General features: G+C 42.8%; 1 protein-coding gene across 1 annotated transcript in view; it reads right to left on the bottom strand.

Annotated features, from left to right (window-relative positions):
- Positions 1-2,502: 2,502 nt before the first annotated feature.
- The window catches only part of LOC100343388 (aldo-keto reductase family 1 member D1), a 65,913-nt gene continuing 57,986 nt past the window's right edge, over positions 2,503-10,429 (bottom strand). The window contains exons 8-9 of the mRNA XM_051849851.3: positions 3,047-3,129; positions 2,503-2,761 (exon numbers count right to left, since the gene is read on the bottom strand). Of these exons, the coding sequence (XP_051705811.1) occupies positions 2,719-2,761; positions 3,047-3,129 (126 nt within the window). The 3' untranslated portion in view covers positions 2,503-2,718. The remainder of the gene's footprint in view (positions 2,762-3,046; positions 3,130-10,429) is intronic.

The raw sequence follows: 10,429 nt of genomic DNA, 5'->3' as shown, positions 1-10,429 counted from the left end.
TTATGAGAGGGTCTGATAAGCTTGCAGCAACCTCTAGCTGCTGAGTCAAGTCATCACGCACCTTGCAAAAGGAGAGGTCTGCCCCAATGCTGGAGGGCAGCCTGACCTCGAGCTGGGACCCTGAGGAGACCACAGAATGGTGGGAATCCCCCTACATTGTATGGCTCTGCCAGAGGAGATGTTACCCAGTGAGAAAGGCTTCCACCAGATGCCCTTGTGAGAGGGTGAACCTACTAGTGAGGTGTCACTCTCTTAGCCTGTTCTCTTGAATGAAATGAAACAGAACTTGGAGATCTCGTATGTGGAGGCAGAAGCATCAAGACTACGTTCAAAGTTGAGGGAGGTTCATAGTTAAGGACCAGGGCTCCACAAGATACCAGATTCCATTATTACCCTGCAATGGTCAGAAATGGGGGAAGTCAGCAGTGGAAGCCTGAAAGTTACGAGTTCCAGAGAGAGAAGGCAAGTCTGGGACATGCAAGTTGTTCAACCTTCATGAATCCTCATAACTGGCCTCAAAATGTGCACACGACAAAGTGTCGAAGGCTGAGAACATGGCATTGTTGCCTTGCCACTCTCCTGGCACCCCAGTGCTGTGGACTGTCTGTGACTGTGCTGTGGACTGCCCAGGGAAGGCCCTTGTGGCAACAGTTAGGGTAGGCAGGCCAAGAACCATTGTGCAGGCTGGGGCAGGAAGTCCTGGCTCTTACTCCATAGCTGATCAAAGGCCATACAATAGAAACACTGACTTTTCTAAAAGCAAACATCATTTTGGGGTTGCAAAAGTCCCCAGGAAGGTCATGACTACTGGTTATCAATCCTTGGGCTTAGCCGATTTTTACTGCAGATGTCAGCTGGAGGGACTGGAAATCTCTACTGAAGAATGGTGTTACTCTGCAGGCCTCCATAGCAAAGTGCCACCCAACGGGGGGCTCAACCCACAGAAATCCGTTGTTTCACGACCAGGGGGGCTGGGAGTCTGCAGTCAGGTGTCAGCATAGGGGTGGGGGTTCCTTCTGAGGTCTGTACGGAGCACGTGCACCATGCCTCCTGCCAGGTTCCTGGTAGTGGCCGGCTGTCTTTGGTGTTCCTTGGCTTATGGAGGTGTTACCCCAGTCTGCCTCATCTTCACAGGGTGAATTTCTCCTGGTTTTGTCTGTACGACCTCATCTAATTAATTATATATGCAATAACCCTATGTTCCAATAAGGCCACATTCTGGGGTCTGGGTGCTAGGACTTCAACATAGGAACTTTGTGGGGACACAAGATGGTGAGACACTTTTCCAATGGCATCCTTTCAAGAGCAGTCTGATAGGTGTTGTCTCTGTTCTGTCTCCGGGCAGGACCTCTGGGGCATTTGTAGGGCTGGGACAGCAGGGTCAGGACTCAGCTTTCTGCTCTTGCAGTGTGGTACCCCTTAACCTCTCCTCCCAATAATAAATTGACAGTGCAGGCTCAACCAAAGGCCCTTTCACTGAATCAAATCCCCCTACCTTAGAGAATGAATGGAAATTCATGTGGCAGAAAAAAAATATTTTCCTAAGACAGCACTGTAGGTGTTTATATTAGCATCAGGCAAAACAAAGAGTATACATAAAAGCATTTACAGTGGTAAATTCTCAAAATATATGTCTTCAGCACTGAAGGTGATAAATAAACAACTGACCTTGAAAAAATATAATTGCTGAAAACTGTGAGTACTTATTACAAATAAAATACACATCTCTCTCGGTGAATTGTAAATAGCTGGGTCTCTATTGCTGAATTCTAATATTTTTACTCACTTTTCAAAAGTTTATGTATAGTAAAATTACCAATCTGCTTTTCAACTTGCTACTTTCTCAAATTTCACATAGCAATCTAAATAACGCACTTAGTCCTAAGTACAATAATTTTACAAATTATCTTCTTTTAAAAGCCTTTTTTAAAAAGATTTTCTTTTAAAACAGCAATTTTGGACCAATTTCATGATATATAGTTTATTTGTGTGGGTTTTTTTTGTCTTAAGACACTTCATGGAGGATGATAAGAAAGAGCCAGTGTGGGTCACTTGTTGTGTGAGATCTCAGGCCCTGGAAGGGATGCAAGAGGGAACCAGTAATAATCCATCCTTCAAGTTGGATAAAAGCTACAAAAACACAAATTGGATGGAAACAAAAATAGCAACGATATCCTGAGTGCTTTGCTGGCTATTGGTATATTCATGATGCTCTAAGACTTTTCTGCACTTATCCCTCTGTGTGTACTCAAGGTGCAGTAAATCAATCCTTGTTGTTAGGGCAAACATTGATCTCAACTGTCTCTGGGGCATTACTAGGCTACTGCCAGCACCTGCCAGCTCTCTTCCCTCTCTGTTGTCCTGTTAACTGCTAAAGAACTAAGTACTGATGGCGGTATCCAGCTTTATGAGTTACTGTCTTTGTATGTTGCTTTTGAAATCTTGTTTAAAGCATGATGTTTTTCAGTCTGGGACTTAGAAGACATTGATCAACAAAATATTACCTGATAATTTCCAAATAATTATTTAATCTGATTTGAACATTTTTTTCTTCAATCTAGCTAAATCAAAGTCACTTATATCAGGAAAAAGTGTGATTCAGTTAACACTTGGTCTGAGGATTATACAGCCCGTTTCATGCCCACCTCTGTGGGAACCATGCATCTCAGGGTCTGGGCACTAAGGGGGAGGAACAGTCTGTGCAGACATTCCCTGAAGTCAGTAGTCGTCATGGAATGGATATTCTGGATGGTCACGCCACCTGCCAAAACAACCCCAGAGGGAGAAATTCACTCTAAAAGTCACACAGCTATGCCGGTACCCAAGTCACTGACAATTTCATGGATCATTCTCCAGTCCCACTCAGTCCCTCTGTTGCCCATACTCTTCTCCCCACATGTACATATCTCACCCAGGCGTGTTTAATATTCAGAACATGCAACCCACTATCCTTGAGCCTGCATTTTCTGTGGACACATGGGTCAGGGTGTGTAGGAGCCCTGTTGGCCACTGGGAAATTTCTGATGAACAATCCCCCAAAACTTACATGAGCAGTTCCACATATCGAACATTTTTATTCAAAGCTTCAATGTCCTTCATTTCTTCTTCAGTGAGAGAAAAGTCAAAGATCTGAAACAATCAGAACAAAACATTTTTGATGGTGGAAGGGTTAAGCTTGGGGTGAGAGAGTATGGCCAGCAGAGGGCGCCCTCCTCAGGTATAGGAGCGTCTCCACAGGTGCCTGAGAAGGCTGGGGCTGCTGTTGGAGCCACCAGGGGAAGCAGGGCTTGACATTCTGCTCAACCCTTCATCTCTGAGATAATCCTGCTGAGAACATTTTTGTAAGACATTCCAAATGCTCTGTCAAACAGCAGATGTTCAGGAACTCGCTTGAAATTCCAGTGTGAAGAATCATTATTATTTCTGTATAAGATGCTGAGTTTTTGAATCTTGACCACTGCCTTCTTATACTTTTTAAAAATTTTTTTGACAGGCAGAGTGGACAGTGAGAGAGACAGAGAGAAAGGTCTTCCTTTGCCGTTGGTTCACCCTCCAATGGCCGCCGCGGCTGGCGCCCTGTGGCTGGTGCACCGCGCTGATCCAGAGGCAGGAGCCAGGTGCTTCTCCTGGTCTCCCATGGGGTGCAGGGCCCAAGCACTTGGGCCATCCTCCACTGCACTCCCTGGCCACAGCAGAGAGCTGGCCTGGAAGAAGGGCAACCGCAACAGAATCCGGCACCCAGACCGGGACTAGAACCTGGTGTGCCGGTGCTGCAAGGCGGAGGATTAGCCTACTGAGCTGCAGTGCAGCCTCCCTTCTTATACCTTTTAAAAGAAATATTTCCCAGTTTCTAAATTTGCTTATTTTTAACTTTTAATTTTCTTTGCTTCATCCTGAAATCCTTTCTCTCATCATTTTCAGTGTCTTGGCTGCCTTTTTAACTCCATTTTCTTTTTTAAAAATATACTCAAATACTTTGTATGTACTCTATAATTTTTTTTTAAGATTTTATTTATTTATTTGACAGGTAGAGTTACAGACAGTGAGAGAGAGAGACAGAGAGAAAGGTCTTCCTTCCGTTGGTTCATCCCCCAAATGGCCGCCATGGCCAGCACTGCGCTGATCCGAAGCCAGGAGCCAGGTGCTTTTTCCTGGTCTCCCACATGGGTGCAGGCGCCCTAGCACTTGGGCTATCCTCCACTGCCTTCCTGGGCCACAGCAGAGAGCTGGACTGGAAGAGGAGCATCCGGGACTAGAACCCAGCACCCATATGGGATGCCAGCGCCGCAGGCGGAGTATTAACCTAGTGAGCCACAGTGCCAGGCACCATACTATACTTTTATAATTGTCCTTTTTAAACATTTTGATTATATTTCCACTTATTTATATTTTTAGCATTTGCCTTATCTGCTGATAATTTGCCTTCTCTTACTGTATACTTTTATCTTTCTAACCTTTAACTTTTAATATATTTGATGATGTGTAAAGTTTAATTATCTGAGTAGTGCATAGCTATGTGGTCTGTGTAAAGAAGCAGACCCAACAGAAGCACACAGACACGCATGGAATGAATGGTGAGAAACCCTGAGTTTCCAGCTAGGCGTGCATGAGGATCCCATCCCAACTTCACAGGGACGAAACCTCCTGTAGCTCGGGACCCTTCCAGACCTCGCCCTGTGTATTGTTTCATCTGGCTCTTCCTTTGTATGTTTTAAAATATCCTGTGTAATAAAGGAGTACACTTTTTTTTAAAAAAAAAGGAGGTTCCCAGGCTTACTTCCCTTCACAAGTGTTCCCCCCCCCACACACATATTAAACACATTAAGAGGAAGAGGCAGTACTTTTAACTCATCTTCATTAATCCATAGTGTTTACCTACTAACTCAGGATGTTTTCCATGAAATACATGGGCTTACTTTATTCATTTACCATGGTATTCACAATGAGGTGTAACATTCACAATGATTTGCTTGATCATTTCTCCATGGATTGCTTTCAAGTGCTATTTTCAGGGAACCCTTTTATTTGGTTTACTGTCCAAGTACTTGCATTTATGATATTATGTATAGAACAAAAATTTTCATAACATAATCATAGTCCTGAATGAGCCAATCACTCACAAATGAATCCTTAAACTTTCTTTTTGCTTAACATACGTGCTATCCTTTGAATCCAGCCAGGTGGGCAGTGGGACCAAAAGGCAACGTGAAGTTGCAAATCCTACAAGGATGCAGGACTTCATGGAGTCAGTGACAGTGATGCTGGAAACTTGTTTTAATTACAGGCACAATAATTTTCAAGTAAGAATCCAACATAGTTTAAATCTACTTTGTTAGACACAGCTAAATGATATGATTTGAAAAAAATCAAAGGATTAGAAATCTCTTTTAGATGACACTTTCCAACTTTTCCATGAGAATTATTCTGTTTATTATCATTCTGTAAAACTCCTTGTGAGGGGCTGGTGCCATGGAATAGTGGGTAAAGCTGCTGCCTGAAGTGCTGGCATCCTATATGGCTGCTCCACTTCAGATCCAGCTCTCAGCTATAGCCTGGGAAAGCAGTGGAAGATGGCCCTAGTGCTTGTCCTTGCACCCATGTGGGAGATCCAGAAGAAGCTCCTGGCTTTGGATAGGCGCAGTTCCAGCCATTGAGGCCAATTCAGGAGTGAGCTAGCGGGTGGAAGACCCCCCCCACCTCTTCTTCTCTTTGTGTAGCTCTAACTTTCAAATAAATAAATATTTTAAAAAATTAAAGAAAATCTAGAGGCAAAGCATTTTTTAAAAAGCTGTAAAATGAAGGACATGTATAATTTTTCAAATAATTTTAGAAAATCAACACTGATTCACTTTGTTTTTTCTGTTAATGCTCATATGCAAATGTAACATTTTGTTGAGAATAAAGGAAATACAATTCTTTTCATAAATTTTGGTTTAAATTTTCAGGTCATTTACTAATTCCTCTCCCTACATTATTTCTATACATTATTTTTCCTTGGGGTTTTAAAATAATTTATTTATTTATTTGAAAGGCAGAGAAACCAAGAAAGAGGCAGAGACAGAGACAAACAGCTCTTCAGTCTTCTGGTTCACTCCCCAAATGGTTGGGCTAAGGCAAGGCCAGGATCCAGGAACTCCAACCTGGACTCACACTGGTTGCAGAGACTCAAGTACTTGGGTCATCTTCTACTGCCTTCCTGGGTGCACTGGCAAGAAACTGGGCCATACGTGGAGGTGTTGGGACTTAACCCAGTGCTGCAATATTAACTGTAAGAATAGCAAGTGGTGCTTTTCCTTGGTTTATGTGGATCAGTTTTCAATGTTTTTATCTTATATTCATGGCACAAATTATCATGAGTGAGTGAGAACCTCATATTACTAAGCTGAACTCCTGATCCTCCTCTCAAAGCCTAACTCTCTTGCAGTTTCCCCTCCCAGTAAATATTTCAAGAAGAGGGGAATGTTGCTGGAACAGAAAGCAAAAATCCGATGTGGTTCAGGAGTTGCTCAAATGTTCATCAGATAGAGCTTATGGTAAAAAAGTTTTGACATGGGATGGGGAAGTGTCTGCAGTCAGCAGGGATGCTACTGAAGACAGCAGGCTGGCCCTGACCCAGAGCATGGTTGATGCCTGGGATGATGAATTTGATGGAGGGAAGGAAAAGAAGGTAAAAAAATTCAAGATGGAGAAGAGAAACTTCAACACCTTCCAGCGACTTCAGAGCAGATGGAACTTTTGGTCTGTGACTCATCCAGCCAAGGCTACCAGGCTCAGCTATTGCTGACTACCCTGCTGCCAGAGTAGCAGATGAGCTGGTGTGAGCGGTCATCGACTGGCCTGGGCCTGCTGGGATTCTTCTTCCCTGAAAGTGCCCACCCAAAGCAGCTGCTGCCCCCACAGGTGTAGAATTGGTCTCGCTTCCCTCCACCTCCCTCCCCTACTCCAGCCCTTCCTTTCTCCACTAGGTTATCTCTGTTGAAACCTTCTCCTAAGCAACATGTATCCCATGTTTCACTGGGGGTGAGGCGTGCCCCTTCCTTCCACAGAACTGCACCAGATCGCGAAGGGCAAGGAGAAGGCCCAGAGAGCGAGTCCAAATTCTAGGTGACACAAAGAGGTCATGGAGGAATTATTAGGTGATAATGATTGTAATTTCCATGGGATAATCATGGGAATTAGTGGATGAAATATATAGTACTAGATCAATATGTGACCAAGGAATTGTCAGGCAAAGAGAACTAACTATTTGTGTGGATACTGAATTCACTAAGAATTATCAGAAGAGCAGTGGTGGAGAAAGGCAGAGTGAGCCAAGATTTAAACTCTTCCCAAACAGAGGTCTATGATACAACACAGATGGACAGGGGTGGTATAATTTGATGCTTTTGCTTTGTTGTTTTAACTTTTGAAATATTCTAGCTCTTTCTTAATAGTTTTCTTCATTTTTATTTAGTTTTTATTTTTTAAGCTGACAGTTTAGCTTAACTTTTTATTATATAATTTTTACTGTTTTTTATAGTCAAAATATTTAGTTTTATCCTTTCCCTTTGTTTTGTTGATATTTACTATTGCTTTAACACATTTCCAAAAGTTTAATTTACCTCAGCTCTAAGAGAGCATAATCTTCTATTGTGTAGCTCTTTGTTTTCATACTCAACAAAACTGATGGTTACAGTCTATAGACTGATGAGTGAGAATTGGCTGTGATTTGCACTACCATTTTCCTTTTAAATCTGTATGTCTTTTTTTTTTTTTATAGGCAGAGTGGACAGTGAGAGAGAGAGACAGAGAGAAAGGTCTTCCTTTTTCCGTTGGTTCACCCCGCAATGGCTGCTGCGGCCAGCGTGCTGTGGCCAGCACACCGCGCTGATCCGAAGCCAGGAACCAGGTGCTTCCTCCTGGTCTCCCATGCGGGTGCAGGGCCCAAGGACTTGGGCCATCCTCCACTGCACTCCCGGGCCACAGCAGAGAGCTGGACTGGAAGAGGAGCAACTGGGACAGAATCCGGTGCCCCAACTGGGACTAGAACCCAGGGTGCCAGCGCTGCAGGCAGAGGATCAGCCAAGTGAGCCATGACGCCGCCCTACAGATAGACTTCTATCAGTGATAGATCAATGCTTTCTCTCTGGTAATCCCCAGTTGACCCCTTGTGGGTCACTCTGTCTAGTGAGTAGGATACCCTGATATGTTCCCTGTCCTTCTACCCCTATTCTTGTGCTGAGGAGGAACGGTATGTGACAAACAGATCCACTAGGTGGAGAAAAAAAAAGAAGTCTATCTGTGATCATTTACAGAGTGTGAGCAACTGACTAGCATGGAGCTATTAGGGATGTTTTTGTCCAGAAGACAGAAAGAGACAGGGAGAGGGAAGGAGGGAGTGAATAAAGTCCCTTTATAAAGCATCTGAGTACCTATGTCCAGCTATGTCCGATCTACCCATGGACTGTACATTTCTGTGAGCCAAGGATTTATGTCACTTTTTCATTGCTTGAGTTTGATTTGCATTCTGTCACAGGATATCAGACAATCTCTGAAAATACAGTTACCTAAATTTCATGTATATCTTCCCATGTCATGTTTTTAATTATCTGTACAGCATTTTCATGTACAAATATCTCAGATTTTCTATTACAAAATCCTATTGAAGTTTACTTCCAGATTGTAAAGAATTATGAAGCTGAAACAAATAAACCTGTATGTATGCATATGTGTGCAAATACATTTACAGAATAAAACTGCTGGGCCAATGGATAAGTGCATTTGAATATTGATGGGACTGAAAAAATGATCCCCTACTACTCTAAACCTTATACCAATTAATGTGTCCAACCATAGTATATGAAAGTGCCTGTTTTCTCAAATATTATCAAACATTTTCATTATTTTTCTATATGAGGGAACAAACACAATTCCATATTTATTTCTCTTTAATTATGAGTGGGGTGAACACATAACATACTTTGAAATTTAAATTTTTAACTAATGAATAACTGACTAATTTTGCATGGTACTTCTTTCTTTTCTGTGCCAGGGGTAGCTTTTTCTTAGGAGTCAGCCCAGTGGCTCAGCTGTCTGTAGCTTTTTCTTATTTTTAATTTTTATTTATTTATTGCCTTTGTGGTTCTTTTTCCACCAGAAACACTTTATTTAAGGTATATGAACTTCATGCATTTCATAAATACAACTTTAGGAACACAGTGGTAGTGATTCTTCCCACTGTTCCCACTCTCCCACCCCTTACTCCTAAACTACTTCCTCTATCCTCTCCTATTCCCAATTCTTATTTTTTTTACTGAGAACTAAAGTCACCCATTACTACTGTATGGGAGTCTATGTCTCCCTTTAGATCCATTATCATTTCTTTTAAATAGCCAGGTGTCCTGTAATTAGGCGTGCATACATTTATTATAGTCACACCTTCCTGTTGATTGATCCCTTAGTCATTGCATAGTGCCATTCCTTGTCTCTTTTAACAGTTTTTGTGTTAAAGTCTATTTTGTCTGATATTAAGATGGCTACACCAGCTCTTTTTTGGTTCCTGTTAGCATGGAATATATTTTTCCATCCTTTCATTTTTAGTCTGCATGTATCTTTGTTGGTGAGATGTGTTTTTTTTATAGGCAGCAAATAGATTTGGGTCTTATTTTTTAATCCATCCAATCAGTCTGTATCTTTTTGTCGCTCCCCCTCTTCGTGGAGGAACGACACAGGACCCTGCGCTGTTCTTTCGTCTGCTCGGCCCTCCCCGGGTTTGCTGCTGGTTCTTCCCAGGTTGGCTACTGTCCCTTCCACCTCCGTGGAAGGGCGGTTCCCCCTGGCCATTTTCCCCACTTCCGCAGGGGAGCAGCACACCGCCGGCCGGCTCTCTCGGGGGCTGCACAGGTGTTCCCCTTAGATGTTCCTCTTAGATGTTCCTGGTGCATGCCGTCTCTCTCCTCTTTTATAGTCCTCCTCCGCCAATCCTAACTCGGCTGCCCACACGCCGAGCACGCTGCTCTCCTCCAATCAGGAGCAGGATCAGCTCCTGGAGGTCAGCACTCAAGTTGGCAAGAGGCAGCTGTGTAGAAGCTGTTTTCTTCTCTCCCAGTGCCATATTGTGGGAGAGCAGATGCATAGAATAAGTCTTAATTCCAGTAACTTAGTCTAGTCCGGGTTGCTCCCCACACTTTTAATTGGAGAATTGAGGCCATTTACATTCAAGATGACTATTGAAAAGTAACGACTTGGCCCTGCCATTTTTCCATAAATATTCCTATTGTATACTTTGGATTTCCTTTTGACTTTTATTGGGAGATTTTCTGCTGTCACCTTCTTTCATAGTGATAACCATGTTTCTGTGTTTCTGTGTGTAGCACCATCCTTAAGCATATTTTGTAAGGCTGGATATGGTGACAAATTCTTTCAATTTCTGTTTCTTATGGAAGGTCTT

The sequence above is a fragment of the Oryctolagus cuniculus genome, chromosome 3 (assembly GCF_051225735.1).
Source record: "Oryctolagus cuniculus isolate XC-2025 breed Fujian yellow rabbit chromosome 3, ASM5122573v1, whole genome shotgun sequence".
Taxonomy (NCBI): domain Eukaryota; kingdom Metazoa; phylum Chordata; class Mammalia; order Lagomorpha; family Leporidae; genus Oryctolagus; species Oryctolagus cuniculus.
The sequence above is the reverse complement of the archived record's forward strand: the minus strand, read 5'-3'. Positions and strand labels throughout refer to the sequence as shown.